Source organism: Podarcis tiliguerta, assembly GCF_965153285.1.
Source record: "Podarcis tiliguerta genome assembly, chromosome: 17".
NCBI lineage: Eukaryota > Metazoa > Chordata > Lepidosauria > Squamata > Lacertidae > Podarcis > Podarcis tiliguerta.
Genome location: NC_139550.1, coordinates 9,483,092 through 9,503,520, shown reverse-complemented (window position 1 = coordinate 9,503,520; position 20,429 = coordinate 9,483,092). Strand labels below are relative to the sequence as shown.

Here is a 20,429-nt window from a genome sequence, read left to right as displayed (position 1 = left end):
AATTGATACTGAGTTTCATTTCCGTAAAAAATCTCAACAACTTTGAGTTTCATTATCCAAAAAAAGCTTCTAGAAATATGGCATATTTCTGCATTGCAGAGGGTTGGACTAGACGATCCTCAGGTTCCCTTCGAATTCTACAATTCTTTGATTCTTTGAAATGCAAATTTTTTCTCTCTCTCTCTTTTTGTGTGTGTATTAGTGGTGTGCCAAAAGGAGAAGTGAGTGATGTCTTGTGAACATTTTTGTCCCGTGTGAAAGATGACCTCCCTATTTGGTGATTCCCAACCCCCACCCCAGTCCTTTGTGAAAAGAGGCAAAACTGTTTGCAAATGTAGCACTTTGTCCAATCATATGCAGCTGACTAGTTGGAACTGAATGTGGAGAAGGAGGCACATTCAGATTCACATCAGAGTGTGCATACAAGTGCATAATGTGATGTAGAGAGATGCACGTTCAGATATGGTTATTATAATCCATCCACACTGCATTAATTTCAATGGGATGAGCAATCGGCAACTCATCCAGATGTAGATCTCTATCCACATTTCAGCCTAGCTAGTCATGCATGACTTACTGCATGCAACGAGAGCTGGTTTAGGGTGAAAGTGATGCCACAAAGCAGGTAATGGAACTGCTGGACCCTTAGCATCACCCCAGTTGCCTGGGCTATAGGGATATGATCCCTCACCTCACACATGCACACTGTAAACGATGGCGTTGAGAAGACTTTATTTGCCATCAGTGTAGTCAACACATAGTCAGATCTGTCTGGCTACAGTCATACCTCATGTTACGTCCGCTTCTTGTTTCGTTCTTTCAGGTTATGTCTCACGGCGACCTGGAAGTACCAGAAAGGGTTACTTCCGGGTTTCGCCACTCGCGCTTGCGCAGAAGCGTAAAATGACATCATGCATATGCGCCGAAGCGGCGAATTGCAACCCGCACGTGCGCAGATGCGTCGCTGCGGGTTGCATTCTTTTCATGTTGTGAACGGCCTCCAGAACGGATCCCGTTTGCAGCCAGAGGTACCACTGTATATGGTTTGCTACTGTCATTATATTCCAGATGTGATTGGCTGGGATCAAATAGTGAAGAAACCCTTTCAAGTAAAAAAAAAAAAAGTAGCATTGAAGAAGCTAAAAACAAGTGTGAAAAATATGTGGAGTGAAAGGCAGGGTTTTTTTGTTTTTGTTTTTTGCAGATCTCAGAAACTGCAACATTCATGTCAAAAATTTAGTATTTGGCACGGTATGTGTTAATATTTGAACTGCAGTGCGAATGTTTTTCTGCTGAGAGTATATGGATGGATAGTGTTTGAATCAGATGTATACGCAAAGCAAACCTTAGCAGATTACCAACACCTTGAGTATTTAACATATTTTAATTAGTTGGTTCTGTATATTTAAGCCTCATTAGTGTGCAGCTGAAAAGCTGCCTTACTGTATTTTAAAACAGGGATGGGCAGCATAGCTGTCAACTTACAGATTTGAAAATAAGGGACCAGCAACCAAAATAAGGGACCTGCAGCCTCACCTGTTCCAGGCACTCCAGTCTTCCTGTCGTCCTGCAGTCTGGTCAAACTCATGCTGGTAGCTTCAAGAACACTGTCCAACCAACTTTGTAACCAGAGGTTCAACTGACTAGAATCTGAATCACATGCACCACAAGGCCTATGCAGCCTCAACTTAAGATGGCTCCCCGGCATGGCTTTGCACTGCAAAGTTTGCAGCAGCACGTGCAACAAAATGGCGTCCAGCATTCAAAAAACCCCTCAGCTTGCATTAACTAGCCACACACAAGGCATGCAAGCTCCACCCCCCAGTCATTCTTAGACTTCTTATTGGGCGAGAAACACAGCCAAGCAACACAGTTGGAGCCTCCCTCCTCCCTGGCTGGCAGGGAGGGAGGGAGAGGAGCTGCTTCCTTTGAAATTTAAGGGACATCATTTAAGGGACATCCATCAATAAGGAACAGCAGTGGGACATGGTGCTGGAATAAGGGACTGTCCCTTCAAATAAGGGACACTTGGCAGCTATGATGGGCAGACTTCAGGATGGCAGGCTCCACTCTCCTTGTGAGACCCACCAACCAGAGCCAGTTACAGAAGGTGTGCACTTGAAATTAAAAGTCTTCCGATCCCAGGAATTTGTTTTGAATACAATGGTACCTTGGTTCTCAAACTTAACCCGTTCCGGAAATCCGTTCTAAAACCAAAGCGTTCCAAAACCAAGGCACACTTTCCCATAGAAAGTAATGCAAAATGGATTAATCCGTTCCAGACTTTTAAAAACAACCCTTAAAACAGCAATTTAACATGAATTTTACTATCTAACGATACCATTAATCCATAAAATGAAAGCAATAAACAATGTACTGCAGTCACACAATCAATCAATCAATCAATCAGTAGCTGAACTGGGTTCCACACAGTCACACACACACAAAAAAGAGCTGCAAAAACAAAAACGCAAAATAAATAGCAAAAAACTCAGCATAACACTCAAAACTGAAGTGTGGCACTCAAATCGGAAGCATAACACTCAAAATGGAGCATGTTCGACTTCCGAAAAAAGTTCACAAACCGGAACATTTACTTCCAGGTTTGCAGTGTCTGGCTTCCAAGTTGTTTGAGTACCAAGGCATTTGAGAACCAAGGTACCACTGTACTGGTACTGAATGGAGCCCATGTTCCTTCCATGCAAAAAAATCCATAGGTCACCCGAAGTTTTCTTCATTTCAGAGTATTGGGGGGGGGGGTATTTTGTTGTTGCTGCTGTTAGCAAACTGGGAAGCAGAAATTATTGTCACTTTAGTGTCAATCAGCTTCTAACCAGTTGTAGGAAGTTTTGCTGTTTATGCATAGACAGCATCAGAGGGGCAAGTGGGGGGAGGATGAGCAGGAGACAAGTATTCCTGCAGGAAAAATGCCCCCAAATCTTTATCCCTCCACACCCCCAACATGTGGGGACCAAGTTCACTGGCACAAAAATGTATTTTTCTCCCCCTATGCCCCTGCTACAATTTTTCTCCCCCTGGTGCTGCCACTGTCTTTGTGTCATACTCTCTTTGGGATCAAGAGATAAAAAAGAGGTGCTGGAAATTGCTCATTGGCAGAGGGGTCTTCTTTCCCTGCACACAATTCCTGCTTGGAATATGATCTGGGGGTCTCACACTCACTTCCTCTTTTCTTCCTATTAATTGCCCTTGTAAAAGCTGTCTTGTTTACAGACAGGCCAAGTCATGAGCAGGTTCAAGAGCTGTCAGTGGGCCATCAGGGTGGAAAAAATGTGCCCTTCATTCTTCTCACAGCTAAGCAAATAAATGAGCAGGTCCCTTCCCAGCTGCTGCAGATAGAAGTGTATATAATAGAAAACAGAGTGAGAAGGGGGGAAAGTCTGTGTTGGGGAAGCCAGCACTAGACGACAGCACTGGGGTCAGTTGTACCCATAGGGGTACACCTATGGGTTTAAAGAAGCAGCAAGGAACATGTTATGTACTGAAGTTCTCACCCTGGGCCAGCAGGGGGATACTGTAGATAGTTATGCAAATAAGGGATCACAAGTGACGTTCAGTGATTGGATAGTTACAGAAAGTTGTTACAGTTACGTTGTACTGGAGCTCTATATAAGCAGGCTGGCTGAACCCTTCAGTTCAGTTCTGTTCTGGCCTGTGAATAAACAAGAGCTGTTTGAAGAATCGCTGTGTCGTCTGATATGTTCACCCACAGCTTAACAGAACATGCACTGCTCCTTTAAGCAGAGAACCATAGAGTCTGGGGACTGGGTGGATAGTGGCATTCCGACAATCAATAGACACTCTACCTCAGTGTTTCCTAGCCTTTATGGTATGATGACCCATCAGTTTGTTGACAAGTGAATTTTGGACCTTACGTCCTTGGCAGCCATCAGTTTCATACGTTTTAATTGCAGTTATGTCTATTTCATAACCATTTATATTGTTTTTCTCTTATTTATTTATAAAAATATTTATATACTATCTAATCATAAAAATATATCTAAAGTTGTTTACAACATTGAACAAAAACAAAAACCTGTACAAAATAGTGTAAACAAGTTAAGAACAATTTAAAAGCAAAGAAAGGTAAAAACATTGCAAAGAATTCCCCTTTTATATGTGGAATTCGATGATGTATATATCGTACAAAACACCAACACCACAAACTGGCTTATAAGTATAAAACCAAATTTACTAGAATAATAGCTAGAATAGAGATAGACTTGTAACCACTCAAACAACAAACATACTAAGGTGCCATATGCAAGACAAAGCCTGGAGATACTGTAAACATGGAGTGGATAAATGTACAGCTGCATCTTAACAAGTTACATGTGCAGGAAATGTTATACAGACTGGATAAACGAACCGTTCAACAAGTAGCATAAGTCCAATCACAGAACGGCAACCCCGTGCCGCCACAACGGCAAGGGTAGCACACTGGAGAATATGAAAAAGTTTTTCAAAGTTGTTTTTTCAAAGATTGAACTGGATGAGATGTTCTTCAATGGGTCTGGAGCTGGAAACACAAAGCCGATTGCATGGCTCAATGGAAGGCAAAGTTAATCACAGTTGTTTGGGGGGGGGAGTGTAAGAACACCAATGATCTTATTGCATGATATTTCTTCATAAGCGATAAACATTTATTCTAAGAACATACAGCTACACAAATATGAATATTTTTAATAGTTTTATTCACAATAAAGCCCATTTGGGCACGTATCGGTGGAATAGCTTGCATTTTGCCAATGATTAGGCCAATGTGAGGTTTGATGAGTGTCAGACATGGTCTCAGATCATTATTGATCTACGGCCTGCCGTTGCATTTTCTCTTCATAACAGTCATTGCTGAACAGCCTGTCTTGCAAAATGTATGTGCTACCAAATGGCAGTAGCACAGGTACTGCTTCATTGGCAAACTCAGGATGCGAAATGCCGACTGGTTTTAATAATGTCAAGCAAAATTCAGGTAACCTCGCTTTCAAAAAGGTATTTTTTGAAGATCCTGTCATGACAGTTCAGTTTAGTTGTTCTTTTTGCAGGAACCAGAGCTGCGTTACACACCATGCGTGGAATTCAACCCTGCTCTGATTTGATTGTTTCATCAGCGCAAACATTTCTGCTTGTTAGATAAAACAGTATTCCCTCTCCTCCCCCCGGGGCAGTTTTGTGGGGGTTCTCATGACCCCCCAGAGCAGACTTAGAGGAAGCATGGGGATGCGGGGGGCAGGTGGTGGGGAGAAAGCCCTCTTCCTCCTCTAGCTGGAAATTTGAGCTGCCTTGCACAAGTGCCCTGGGGTTTGTTTGTTTTTTTAAAAAAATATTATTTATTGATTAAAAAAATTGCATGTCTATACAAACATTATGTACTATCTCTTAACAGGTAGAAAAAAAAGAAAATTATATAAAATAGAAAATTTATAAAGCAAGGAAAAAATAAAGAAGTAACAAAAATAAGAAACAAAGGAAAAAAAGACAAAGTTATTTACATAGTAAAAGTACTGATCCTTCCCATCCGTCTCATTACACTGTTTGATATAACATTCTTTTTTACACAGGTTTACATTATATAATATCACTTCTTTGTGCTTTGTAGACATTCCTTTGATCTTTTTCTTTACAAATATCACTCAGTTTCTGCTAATATGGAGTTATTTGTACAATAAAGTTGTACATAATTCTTAAATCCATTCTCTAGTTGTTGTCATGACCCTCCAGAGCAGACTTAGAGGAAGCATGGGGGTGTGGGGTGGGGTGGGGAGAAAGCGCTGTTCCTCCTCTAGCTGGAAACCTTGAGCTGACTTGCACAAGCGCACTGGGTTAGTTGAATTCAGCCCTATACATTTGAAACACAGAGCTACACTAACCAGAGTTCCCTGTGAAGAGGGATTGATTGTTGTTACATCATTCTGGAAGCTGTAGTTCTGGGAGGTCCCTAGGGGTCTCCTAGCAACTCTCAGCACCCTTGCCATAGACTACAGCTCCCAGGATATTTTTTGGGAGGGGCAGCCATGACCAGTTCAAGTGGTTATCATTGTGTGAAGGTGGCATTAGCAAACCCTCCAAGTGTCCCCATTTTCCAGGGACAGTCCCAAATTTACAGAAGCCTTCCATGTTTCTGATTTGATCCTGGAACTTTTCCTTAGGATGTCCTTATTTTCATCGGAGAAATGTTGGTGGGTATAGTTATGCGACCCCTGAGCCAAGGAGATGCAGTAACTATGCAAGCTTTAGAACAGGGGTCAGCAAACTTTTTCAGGGGCCGGTCCACTGTCCCTCAGACCTTGTGGGGGGCCGGGCTATTTTTTTTTTTGAGGGGGGAATGAACAAATTCCTATGCCCCACAAATAACCCAGAGATGCATTTTAAATAAAAGGACACATTCTGCTCATGTAAAAACAGGTTGATTCCTGGACCATTCGTGGGCCGGATTGAGAAGGCGATTGGGCTGGATGCGGCCCCCGGGCCTTAGGTTGCCTACCCATGCTTTTTTAGAAGATATTTGAAGGCAACCTTGTATAGGGAAGGTTTTTAATGTTTTATTATGTTTTTACAGATGTTGGAAGTTACCCAGAGTGGCTGGGGGAACCCAGTCAGATGGGTGGAGTATGATGATGATGATGATGATGATGATGATAATAATAACAACAATAATGGAATAGAGTTTCCCTATTTTCATTGAGAAATGCTGGAGGGCATGCATTATTTGTGCTGTTATTTGGACTTTAGCAGCCGACGTAATGAACTGCCAATACCAATGCATATCCTAGCGTATCAATACGTAAATATGCAGAGGGGAAGACTGGCTACCGTGAACAAGAGGGGAACTCTGTGTGCTTCTGTCCCATCCTGCCGGCCTTGCATTGCCCGGCTGCTTCTTCCTATCTCCCTCATTGCTGCCTTCTGCTCCCCACCCCCGCTCCTTCAGGGTTCCCTCCTGTCACACACCTGATATTCAATCCAGGCCGAGTTAATGCCTCTTGCTCAGATCAGATGTGGCTTTGGTGGGGGGGGGGGGTCATGTGACAGAAGAAGGTTGTTCTAAATATAGTTAAACCCAGCTATCACTACCCCAGACGCCTTTGGGGGCTAGGAAGAGAAGAAAGTGAGAAAGACATAAGGGATAGGGAAGGAGAGGTCGGCAGACAAGAGGCCATGCCTTGGGCCAAACAGCTTGTGGGGCTCGGCGTTTGTCCTGCAGCACCCGTGTCCCAGCGCAGAAGAAGTCGAGTATAGCGCAATGGAGCATTCAGAGCACAAGGCGGATGACACCAAGAAGGGCCCAGCGTTGTGGGGCGGTGCCCCCCAGTACGACTACATGCACTATGAAAATTGCACCAGTTATGGGATCCCATCCGAGGTGGGGCACGAGACCGGGGGAACTGGGGACGGCGTGCAGTACCAGGAGAAGGCCCTCAACCACGTTCAGGTAGGGTGGATGTTATGGAATACTAATAGGCGGATGTGTCAGAATGGAGCCCATCACATGCGTGCTGGTCCTGAGGGCAGGCTAAAAATTTTGCTAACAATTTTTTGCTTAAAATTTGCTGAGCACCAGGTGAACCAGGAGGCATGTACAGTGGTACCTCAGGTTAAGTACTTAATTCGTTCCGGAGGTCCGTTCTTAACCTGAAACTGTTCTTAACCTGAAGCACCACTTTAGCTAATGGGGCTTCCTGCTGCCGCCATGCCACCAGAGCACGATTTCTGTTCTCATCCTGAAGCAAAGTTCTTAACCTGAAGCACTATTTCTGGGTTAGCAGAGTCTGTAACCTGAAGCGTGTGTAACCTGAAGCGTATGTAACCTGAAGTGTATGTAACCTGAGGTACCACTGTATGTATGATGTGGGAAAGATGGCTGTTTCACTGTAATATATTGAATGGAAGTGTTAGTAATTTCCACCACGACGCCCACAGCAATCAAATGGATTCCTTGGAGATGGCGTGGAAGGAAAAGTCCAGACCTGAACATCTGGGCCACAGTTCAATCTTATCTGGTACAGGGACCATTATTATTATTATTATTATTATTATTATTATTATTATTACCCGCCTTTCACCAGACTCTTTCTACATATATTCAGTGTCAGAATTTTGGAAAGGTTGTTTATGAACTTGGAAGGTTGTGATGTAGAAGACTTTGGGATTTTGCTTTAACACGGGGTGTGGTTGACATGGCCAGTCCTCTGTAGTGGTTTTAGGAGCTGGTCAGGGGAACCAGGCCACATTGGAATTCTCGGTGTGGGAAGTAAGAATGTGGCCTTGAGATGCTAAAATAAAATGTAGTATAAAGTAATCAATGATATAGGTGTTATGCACAGCAAAGATCAGCCTGTTCAGTCCTTTCACCTTTCTATATCAAGTGGATGTACCGTATTTTTTGCTCTATAAGACTCACTTTTCCCCTCCTAAAAAGTAAGGGGAAATGTGTGTGCGTCTTATGGAGCGAATGCAGGCTGCACAGCTATCCCAGAAGCCAGAACAGGAAGAGGGATCGCTGCTTTCACTGCGCAGCGATCGCTCTTGCTGTTCTGGCTTCTGGGATTCAGAATATTTTTTTTTCTTGTTTTCCTCCTCCAAAAACTAGGTGCGTCTTGTGGTCTGGTGCGTCTTATAGAGCGAACAATACGGTATTTTGCTTCTGAGGATCTTGTTAGTGTGTTATTTGTAGCTCAGTCCAACAAGTCCAACAGAGTGATGCTGTTGCCTTAGAACAATTCTGTGTGATAGATTAGGCCAGGGGTCGCCAACCAATTTGGGCCTACTTCACATTTAGATTTTTGAACAAGTGCCATGGGTACCACCTCTTCTGGTCAGTTCTCTCCCCCATCCCAAGGGTCAGCCTCTCACTGCCTTGGAGAAAAAGACTGAAAGAATAGACATAGACACACAAAGCACACACTATGCTTTTCCGAGGTGCATGGGTAAAATTTGGATCCTGTAGAATTTAAATGGAATCCCTTGAGGTTTTTTTAATTTTACAGTCTCCCCCCCCAAAAAACAACAACCCCCCTACTGTCAGATTAAAGCTTACATCAGTAGATAGCACAGTAAACAACACAGATCCAGTGTTTGGTATGGATTCCCTTGGATGGATAGCAGCAAAATTACCAACAAATCACAGGATGCGTCTGTGTACAAAGAGGCGAGTTATGATTTTATGGTGACTTTGAAAGACTCCCTTCAAAGTTACGTCGATTCATAAGGATCTTCATTGGATCCATGGTTTTATACCAAGGCAAAGCTGGAAAGCACTAGATCCATGATTTTTATGGTCTGCAGTGGTGGTTGGGGGGTGAGGGGAGAGACTCATGGGAAAAAATAAACAATTTCTAGAGGATTGATTTTACTGGGTCCAACTTGCGTGTCTGAGAGAGGGAGGCAATAAAGAGTGTCTTGCAGTCTGTTCTCCGTTTCCTGACTACTGTGTCACTCACTTTTCCTCCTCCTACTCCTGGGACGTGGGTGGCGCTGTGGGTTAAACCACAGAGCCTAGGACTTGCCGATCAGAAGGTCATCAGTTCGAATCCCCGCGACGGGGTGAGCTCCTGTTGCTCAGTCCCTGCTCCTGCCAACCTAGCAGTTCGAAAGCACATCAAAGTGCAAGTAGATAAATAGGTACCGCTCCGGTGGGAAGGTAAACGGCGTTTCCGTGTGCTGCTCTAGTTCGCCAGAAGCAGCTTAGTCATGCTGGCCACATGACCCGGAAGCTGTACACCGGGTCCCTTGGCCAATAAAGCGAGATGAGCGCCGCAACCCCAGAGTCGGTCACGACTGGACCTAATGGTCAGGGATCCCTTTACCCTTTACCTAGTCTCCCAGATTTCTCTCATTTCCCTCATTTCCTCTAACCCACTAGATCGTTCCACTCTCTGATCATCTTCCACCATGGTTATCTGGGCCTTGAAAAGCATATGGAGCTGAAAGAGGAAGTGGGAACAAGTATCATCCATACCGCTTCCTCTTTCATCTCCATGTACTTTTCATGGGAGAATAAGATAGCCGCCTTCATCTCCTTAGGAACTTGGAAGCTTTGCAGGCACCAAGGAAAGTGCTCAGTGGCACAATTCTGCCCACAGAAACTGTACTGGGAGCCCCATGGCTTGGCTAGACTGAGAAATTGGGCCTACCCCCAAGCCTTACCCAGAAAGTAGGAGGGATTTGTAACTTGTCCCCCATATTCAAACCCATCATTCTAACCAGCAGACTACAAGTCCTCTTCAGGCATTGCAATATTCAGAATAAGAGGCACGTTTGCCAACGCTGCCTTTGCCATGCTGAGCAGCAAAGTCTAAAGGGGGTTAATAAATGTATTTGCCTGTGTGCACAAACATGCTTCCATGTGATCCCTGCATAATGGGTTCTTAATCAGGTTGCAAGTGCATTCAGGTGAACATGTTTGTAAGCCTCCCTTTAGAGCTTGCTCATCACAGCAAAGGCAGGGTGAAGGGGGCATGGTGCGTGTTTTGAATTTTTAATGCCCAAACTGGCTATTCTGGTCCATGAGAATGGCTCTGTTTTTTAATGACTTGGGTGAGGTTTATATGTTGAATGGGGGAAAGTGGCTCTAGGAAGATGGAAGGCACAGCTTGGCCAAGAATATCACGACTGCTTCACATACCGTATTTTTCGCTCTATAAGACGCACCAGACCATAAGACGCACCTAGTTTTTGGAGGAGGAAAACAAGAAAAAAATTATTCTGAATCTCAGAAGCCAGAACAGCAAGAGGGATTGCTGCGCAGCGAAAGCAGCGATCCCTCTTCCTGTTCTGGCTTCTGGGATAGCTGCGCAGCCTGCATTGACTCCATAAGACGCACACACACATTTCCCCTTACTTTTTAGGAGGGAAAAAGTGAGTCTTATAGAGGAAAAAATATGGTACGTGGCCTTAGGTGCATATTGGACATAGGCAAGTTTTGCAACTAGAATTCACATATTCTGGGGCTTTGCAAAATTGGTGTACTGTGTAAAAGCAGCATGGATGAATGCTGATTAGATGAAGCTCTCCTAAATTACTTAGGCTGGTTTCCTGGGAATATTTTGTTTGAAGTGGGAATTGGTAATCATTCATTCATTTTTTTGGTAACTGAACGTGGCAGTTCTATGAGGCATTGGGATCTGAGTGCAGCTGAGAAGAGTCTTGACAACATCCCTTTGATAATCAAGTGCCTTCTTCCTTCATTGACTCACATTCATCAGCCAACTCATTGAGAACCCGTTGGCATGCGAATAAGGAAACTGATACTTCATCAGAATTAAACCCAACAGAATCTAAAGAAACAGCACCAGCCACGAGTTCTGTGTGCAGAAACAGGTTTCTTTGTACAGCTAATCACCTTTGTAATACATATCAAATACATTTTACACTATTTACATATTTGCAGGTAGGCAAGTATGTGCACAAGTCAAAAATTTCATATGCCTTGTTGAAGCATCATTTTGATGCTAAAATATTTTTAAATCAGAAATCATATTCCAGGTAATCAGCAGTGACAAAAAAACCCTTCCTTTAAAAAGTGATTTTCCAGCACTCCTTGTGAAAATGTTCACATTCATTAACCAAACCAGATCTGATTTGCTATTCAATGTTATCACATCATTCCATTCACTCTGTGATCCCTGATTGGGCAAGAGCATACCCTCCAACATTCCTCAGATGAAAATAGGGACATTTCTCACTCTCCACTGACGCTCCTCGACCCCCCATATTTGCCCCCTGCCCCGAGCATTTCCACTACATCAACGGGACACAGACACCCTCCGCCATCCTGAGCAAACCCCTTAATCCTGATTTATTCTATTCTTTGATAGATTTATAAAAAGATTTATAAAAAGAAAAACACACCAAATAAATTTTAGGAGGGGGCAAGATCATTGAGAACCCGTTGGCATGCGAATAAGGAAACTGATACTTCATCAGAATTAAACCCAACAGAATCTAAAGAAACAGCACCAGCCACGAGGGACACGGGTAGCGCTGTGGGTAAAAGCCTCAGCGTCTAGGGCTTGCCGATCGAAAGGTCGGCAGTTCGAATCCCCGTGGCGGGGTGCGCTCCCGTTGTTCGGTCCCAGCGCCTGCCAACCTAGCAGTTCGAAAGCACTCCCGGGTGCAAGTAGATAAATAGGGACCACTTACTAGCGGGAAGGTAAACGGCGTTTCCGTGTGCGGCTCTGGCTCGCCAGAGCAGCGATGTCATGTTGGCTACGTGACCCGGAAGTGTCTTCGGACAGCGCTGGCCCCCGGCCTCTTGAGTGAGATGGGCGCACAACCCTAGAGTCTGTCAAGACTGGCCCATACGGGCAGGGGTACCTTACCTTTACCTTTAAGATTATATATATATATATATATATATATATATATATACACACACACACACACACACACACATATAATGCATCCACATCTAATCTTGCCCCCTCCTAAATTTATTTGGTGTGTGTGTGTGTGTATATATATATATATATATATATATATATAGCCTTGGGCTTGCCGATCAGAAGCTCGGCAGTTTGAATCCCCGCGGTGGGGTGAGCTCCCGTTGCTTGGTCCCTGCTCCTGCCAACCTAGCAGTTCGAAAGCATGTCAAAGTGCAAGTAGATAAATAGGTACCGCTCTGGTGGGAAGGTAAACGGCATTTCCGTGTGCTGCTCTGGTTTTGCCAGAAGCGGCTTAGTCATGCTGGCCACATGACCTGGAAAAACTGTCTGCGGACAAATGTCGGCTCCCTCGGCCAGTAAAGCGAGATGAGCGCCACAACCCCAGAGACATTCGCGACTGGACTTAACTGCCAGGGGTCCTTTACCTTTTCATACACACACACAAACACACACACACACACACACACACACACACACACACACACAGTGGTACCTCAGGTTACTGATGCTTCAGGTTACAGACTCCGCTAACCCAGAAATAGTACCTCGGGTTAAGAACTTTGCTTCTGGATGAGAACAGAAACCGCACAGCGGCCCCATTAGCTAAAGTGGTGCTTCAGGTTAAGAACAGTATCAGGTTAAGAACAGATCTCCAGAATGAAATAAGTTCTTAACCCAAGGTACCACTGTATATATGTGAGATAGATGATAGATAGATAGATAGATAGATAGATACCAAGACTTCTTGCACTCCAGTCTACTCCTGGCCAGGGTGGCCCTGCTCTCTGCCTGCCCCTCTGAGCCGGCACATCACACAGGGCTGGGCCTTGGTGGCCACAACCTCCCCTCCTCCTCTTCCACCCTCCAGCAGCTGCTTCAAGCTGTCCAAAGGAGGAGGCTGGAAGTGGTGACCAAGGAGAGGCAATGGGATGCTCCCTTGCAGCCTCCACTGCTGCTGCCATCACCACTCAGGGCAAGCGCTGGCTCATTTGCAAGATCGGTGGCGGTGGCACTGGCTGGGGAAATAGGGACATCCTAGGATCAAATCAGAAGCCAGGATGGCTTTCGTAATTCCGGGACAGGCTCTGGAAAATAGGGACACTTGGAGCATATGTGAGGTGCAAGTGGAAGAAGCACTCTGCCCACCTCCTGTAAAGTGGGTGCATGTGTGAATATTCACACAGTTTAATTAAATATCAGTGCAGTGGTGGTGGGGATGCTATTCCACTTAGTATTTCTGCTTTTAAAAAAATTAAACCTGAGAGTATTTGATGCACCTCTAAAACTGATTCTAGAGATGAAAAACGGAGAATTCTCTCAGCTAGGAGAAGAGAACTGCCGAATGGAGGTGTAGGAAACGACAGTGGGGAAAATGAAGAAAGCAATGTCACTATTATTTAGTTACTCAGTTTGCAGACTTGACTTAGTGTTTAAGAATACTGGGGGGGGGGGGGAATTATCCACCCCTGCCCCGGCTGCTTTGACTCCCAGTTCAAAGTCCCAAGAGGACGTGTGTGTGCATTGCTAACGAAGGGTTAAGCAATAAAAGGCCAAGAGCAATGGCAGAGCTATGGGGGGAGCCCAGGACAGAAATAGCAATCGGCAAGGTTGTGTAGCGATAAACATTGGCCTGATGTGCTCTTGGAGAGCTACTGCAAGGGGTGAGGAGGAGTTCAGGATCAGGAGAGAGAAGGAGCTCACGGATTAGGCTGAGAAGAATGGAAAGGGGTCTGAACTTTGTGTACCCGCTGCTATGTGTGGAGCCCAAGACAAGAATAGTAAATGAAAAACCTTGTGAGGTCATCACCACCCACAGCGCTTATATCTTCAGGCTGCATCGGAGTCAACTCAAGCGCTAGGGTTTCCCCCTGTTCCAGTGTAACTACATCCTGCAGTTCAGGAGTCTCCGGTATTAAGAACTGCTTATTTAAAATACCGGGTAGCAATGTGTGCATTTATCCTTATTTTTGCATTTTTACTCACAATTTCAGCTTCTCCCTGCTTGATGTTTACACCCTTCGGATATTTGTGGGCCGTTATCATATTGCTTCTTAGTCATCGTTTAGCCAGCTCTTTTAATCTTTCTCCTCAGGTCAGCCTCACCAGCTGCTGTCCAAGGATCTCCTGCAATTTTTGCAGGCCCTTCCTGGCCCTGTGCCCACGCCATGGCATAACAGCATACTGCAAAAGCTCTCTTTAGAACTTGCAAGCACTATATTATAGAGCTCGCATGCGGGAGAAGCAGTTGGACTGATTTTCAGTATTGATCAGAAGAAGGTAGTTGTTTTTTTGAGTCACATCGTTTCCAGGCTGTACCCGGGATTTTTGTGGTGGAGAACTTAATGATATATTTGTGACTGAGTGGGGCTTATCAATCAATATGGAACAATAATTCCCCTCCTCTCTCTGCTGTTTTTGGACTACAACTCCCATCATCCCTAGCTAGCAGGACCGGTGGTCAGGGATGATGGGCGTTGTAGTCCAAAAACAGTTGAGAGACCCAAGGTTTGGAAACGTGGATGTAAAGTCAATCTGTGTCAAAGCTATATAATTTACTATAGCTTTAAAATAATGAATTTAGTTGCCCTTCCTCCCCCCAAAAAGAGTATTTCTATGGCTTTCCAGGCTTGAGAATGTAAGAGGAGTATGCTGGATCAGGCCCCATCTAGATCACCATCTTGTTCTCCCTGTGGCCAGCCAGAATGCCTATGACTAAACTGCTTCTGGCACAACGGGACACTGTGACAGAAACCAGAGCGCACGGAAATGCCATTTACCTTCCTGCCACAGCCGTACCTATTTGTCTACTTGCACTGGTGTGCTTTTGAACTGCTAGGTTGGCAGGAGCTGGGACAGAGCAACAGGAGCTCTCTCCGTTGCAGGGATTTGAACTGCTGACCTTCTGCCTGGCGAGCCCAAGAGGCTCAGAAGAAGAAGAAGAGTTTGGATTTGATATCCCGCCTTTCACTCCCTTTAAGGAGTCTCAAAGCCGCTAACATTCTCCTTTCCCTTCCTCCCCCACAACAAACACTCTGTGAGGTGAGTGGGGCTGAGAGACTTCAAAGAAGAAGCCCAAGGTCACCCAGCAGCTCCATGTGGAGGAGCGGAGACGCGAACCCGGTTCCCCAGGTTGCCACCACGCTGGCTCTCTGTGGTTTAGACCACAGTGCCACCCGTGAATGGGAGTAATAGTCTAAAACATCAAGAGGGCAGCAGTTTGCGGAAGGCTGGTACAGGCAGAGGCCTTTCCTCACCTGCCTTCTGGTCCAGATGAGTTCCAGTGTTGAATGCTTGTACTGTGCCCTGATCTCACCAAATAGATTGGGCGTTCTCTTTAGCCCTATCCAGGTGTTTAAGATCACACAAAGAAGAGATAAGTAATGCTGCACACATGCACCTTGCACATCTCACCAGCTCTTTCTACGTATTGGGGGGCATGCCCCGAATGCACAGAGGAAATTGGGGAGGGAGCAGTGGAGGGGGTGGTGTGAGTGTGCGGGGTCCAGCTTTCCTCCGTCACCATGATTATTGCTGCGTGATCCTCAAATAGGAAAAGTTGTACTCCTAACAAACTACCAACCTGAGCTAATGGATGTAATATGTGGTTGGGTGCTACGGAGCTCCAGTCTGTATTTTTCATTGGACCCTCAAAATTTATGTCATCGCTGCCTTGTTTGGAAGGCTCTAGATTTCCTGGCAGCCAAGACAACCAAGGGACAGTTTTCTTATCTGGTTCAGAAAAGGGTGGTCTAGTGGTAATCATGGGCATAGCCAAGGGGGGCAGGGAGGGGCCCCCAATCAATAAAAATAATTAAAAATAGCTAACTGAGGTTCTGCCCCCCCCCACAAAAGGCCTGCTCCCCCTAAAATAAATCCTGGCTACACTCATGGTGGTAGTGGGTGTTTTGTTGATTCCTTTATTATGTTCAGACGAGTTTCTAGTTTCGATTTGTTGGTTAGCTTTTCTAGTAGGGCTGTTTCCCACACTATCATTCCTGATAGGTCCTTCCAGAGTCTAGATATGATGTTCCTGGCTGCTAAGAGTAGGTGGCTTATGAGTGCTTTGTAGCGTGAGTGTGCGTTATTGTCTTGAAAAATATTCAATAGGGCCAGTTCTGGAAACTTTTGAGACTGACTGGTTAAGAAGTAAGAAAAAAAAAAGCTAAGTGTGTGTGTGTTTTACAGCTGTTTTTAGTTTAAAATAGTTTTTTCATTGGACTTACATAGAATCTAATTTTTTAATTGTTAAGTGTGGTTTTAACAATTGTCCAATAAATGTTACTTTTTATCTTTTAAGATAAGCCCTTGACAAAAGTGTTTGGGGCAAAACACATTGGGCATATTGCATGACTAAAGAACCTGTTCTTAGCATCTTTGAAATTTTGCACTCTCTCTTTTGCATGACTATTCTGTTCTGAAGGGCTGCTGGACCCTGGAAGATAATGGAATCTCAGAGGCTTCTGAGAGCTCTTGCAGGATTTCCAATACTGTACAGTACTGCTGATGCCTTGGTCTCCCTGTGAAGTTAGGGCAATAGATGTACTTGATCCAAATATCCTCTCCCACTGAGAAAGGCCCAGCTGGCTCCTTAATTCACTGGAAAGATCTAAGCTATGAAGCAGTTTGGGAGGTGGCTTGAACACAAGGTGGTAGATGACTCACAGTGTGTCTCGCCAAACATGGACGAAAGCTTGTTATTGAGCTTAATGTGGTATAGGACCAGTCTGGACGGGTGTACCTCTACATGCCCTACCTGTGCCCTTCCCGGCAGATAACATCAAGTCTGGAGGGACTTTGATCAGCTGGACCAGGGAGCCAGTGAATACCTCATAAGTGGGGAAAGACCCGGCAGCCCTAGATGAGGCAGTCGTACATCCGCTAATGAAAAAGCCCTTCTGAGACCCAGAAGATTGTAATAAATATTGGCAAATTCCAAATGTTGCCTTCCTGGGCAAGGTGCTTGAGTGGTTGGTTGCAGTTCAAGTCCAGTTGCTCCTAGATGAGACCAATTATCTACATCTATTTCAATCATGTTTCAGACCTGTTTTTTTGGCATAAAAGCTTGCTTGGTCTCCTTGATGGATGCCCCAGCCTGTTTCTAGGCACAATTCCAGGTCCAACATATTCTTCCTTTCAATTCAAGAAGTAAGAGAAATAGAGACACACACTGGATTATTCAGATTTATTTGTATGCAAGTCCTAATGGATTTATTCCAGTGTAAGTGCTAGACAGTTTCAGATTAGGGCATTGTTGTTGTTGTTTAGTCATTTAGTCGTGTCCAACTCTTTGTGACCCCATGGACCAGAGCACGCCAGGCACTCCTGTCTTCCACTTCCTCCCGCAGTTTGGTCAAACTCATGTTTGTAGCTTCAAGAACACTGTCCCAGCATCTTGTCCTCTGTTGTCCCCTTCTCCTTGCGCCCTCCATCTTTCCCAACACCAGTGTCTTTTCCAGGGAGTCTAGGGCATATCCACACATACATGGGTTGCTGTTTCCACATGTGGGTTTAAGTGCCTTCATCCCCACATGAGTGCTTTGAGCTTCATTCCTCCAAAACCCACCTCCATGTTTCCCTTCCACACTAGTAGATTAATGCTTGATGGGGTGTGTGGGTGACACTGTGGTCTTAACCACTGAGCCTCTTGGGCTTGCCAATCAGAAGGTTGGCGGTTCAAATCCCCGTGACAGAATGAGCTCCCGTAGCTCTGCCCCAGCTCCTGCCAACCTAGCAGTTCGAAAGCACGCCAGTGCAAGTAGATAAATAGGTACCTCTGCAGCAGGAAACGGCATTTCCGTGCGCTCTGGTTTCTGTCGCGTTGTTCTGTTGCTCCAGAAGCAGTTTAGTCATGCTGGCCACGTGACCTGGAAAGCTGTCTGTGGACAAACGCCAGCTCCCTCAGCCTGAAAGCAAGATGAGTTCCGCAACCCCAGAGTCACCTTTGACTGGACTTAACTGTCCAGGGGTCCTTTACATTTTTGCCCTTTTAATGCTTGAGGATATTGGTACTTTGTCTTGTTGTCACCCTCCCCTCAATTAGTACTTACTCATCCATCATAAAATCCAGAAACCTGAGGTCCAGTTTGGGCATATACGCAAGAATTTGTTTATTCATGCACAAGCACCTTTTAAAAATATTTTTTATAATAGAAGTTTTCCAATTTTCCAAACCTACAGTAGAGAGGGGAGGTGGGGAGGGAGGAAAGGAAAACAGCAGGTGGATTCTCTGTCTCTGTCTCAGACTCTTTCCCTCCCTTCCCTTCTGCATGAAATGAGGCTGGGAACCACATGTATCCCACTTTCTGCAGGTTCCCCACCACTGGCCTATACAGATGTTTTTATATTCTGTATTTTCCATTCTAAATACAGGTGTTTTATATTCTGTGTTTTATATATTCAGTGATAGCTGAATGTGTGTACATACACTGTACCTTTAAAGCACATTCAAAACACATTCCCCCCTGCAAAGAATTCTGGGTACTGTAGTTTACCCCTCACAGAGATAAGAGTTCCCAGCAACCCTTAACAAACTACAGTGTCCAGAATTCTTAGAGGGGAAAGAATGTGCTTCAATTGTGCTTTGAAGTGTGTATGCAGCTGTAGGAGTACGATTTAGTCCTCAGCTAAGCATGCTTTAGTTCATATGTGTCAGGGGTTCAGGAGCAGAGTCACAGGAGAGGGAAGAAACGGAGAGCGAGGGGGAGGAGTCGGAAGGAAATGTCAGCGGCGACAGTAGTCCGAGGTCTCTGAGTCTCTCCAGTGACTCGGAGGATTCACAGAAAGGGGCCCCCATGGTCAGGGCAAGGGGGACACCTCGGGAAGAAGGGGCCAGAGGGGACTCAGAGAGTAACAGCTGGAAATCCGGACCAGCTTCCCCCCCAGAGTGCAGTAGGGGGGAGGAGTCCAAGGCATCGGGATCAGGGAGCGCGCAGGCAGAGGGAGAGCGTGAAGCAGGAGTGGCCACACCCTCGTCAGGGAGCGAGGAAACGGTCATCAGGAAAGTTAAACGCGCGCGCGCGCCAAGTTCAAATGTACAGGAGGGCGGCAAGGTGGGCAGCCCGGGTAGGGAGCCAGGTCCTAAAGCACGCCGAAGAGAGGGGGAGGAGTCAGAGGGGTCCAGCTCTGCGTCAGAAGAGTCCAGGAGGGAAGAGACCCCGGGGGGTAGTAAGACCCAGAGGAAGAGAGAGAGAAGGAGGAGGTGGAGTAAGATTAGAGTTTTAAGCTGGTGCACAGGGGGCGGAGATCCAGATAGAGCTTCGCCGGTCTAAAGCTCAGACGTAGAGCTGGGACGCTGAGATTTGTAAATGGAGACTATTCTTCAATAAAGACTTTGATACTGTACTACCGGCTAGCGTTGGTCCTTGGTGAGCTGGGACCCGGAGCCAGCTCTGACAATATGATTTAAGACACCATCAACGCCTGTCATAGCATGGTTGAATAGAAATAAGACACAATGGATTACAGTGTATAAGTATAGTATAAGGACTTTGTTTTTGTTTTGTTTTTAAATTTCTTTATTGCTGCATCATCATAGTTAGGTCAACATCATAGGTAGTCACATTTTATGCCGTCTGCAATTCTTCCTGAAGCTGCTCTGTAATTCTATCCCATCATATTTCCTCCCTCCCTCTTTGTTTCCTCTAAATTTCTTGGCTTTAAAAAGTGTTTTTCTCCTCTTTCTATGCAGTTTAAAAACAGTCAGAAGGGTAAATATTTTATTTGATATACTGATGGCTTTTTACTATATCCCATTGACTTTGGGGAAAAGAAGTCATTGTTTCCAAGCTCCCTGGGAATGAGTTGGTAGGCTTCCACCATGTGCATGTGTGTATTTGTGACACAGTAAAGTCAGAAAGGAATTATTTTCACTTGCTTTCCAGAACAGTAGTTGTATTGATCCATTTAATAATAATAATAATAATAATAATAATAATAATAATAATAATAATATGTATACTTATTTGAAGGCTCATCCAGGCTTTTGTTTGTCCTGCTGCTTTCCCCCAGGAAAACCTGCTCTTTAGTGCTGAA

At 45.0% G+C, this 20,429-nt stretch overlaps 1 protein-coding gene across 4 annotated transcripts in view; it reads left to right on the top strand.

Moving 5' to 3' along the window:
* Nucleotides 1–20,429, top strand: part of CLCN1 (chloride voltage-gated channel 1) — a 101,273-nt gene that overhangs the window by 32,692 nt on the left and 48,152 nt on the right. For 2 of the 4 annotated variants that reach the window (XM_083419619.1, XM_083419620.1), the window contains exon 1: nucleotides 7,081–7,447. The exons of the other annotated variants lie outside the window; for them this stretch is intronic. In XM_083419619.1, the coding sequence (XP_083275745.1) occupies nucleotides 7,259–7,447 (189 nt within the window). In that variant the 5' untranslated portion in view covers nucleotides 7,081–7,258. Of the gene's footprint in view, nucleotides 1–7,080; nucleotides 7,448–20,429 lie in introns of those variants that run through there. 4 annotated transcript variants of the gene reach the window in all.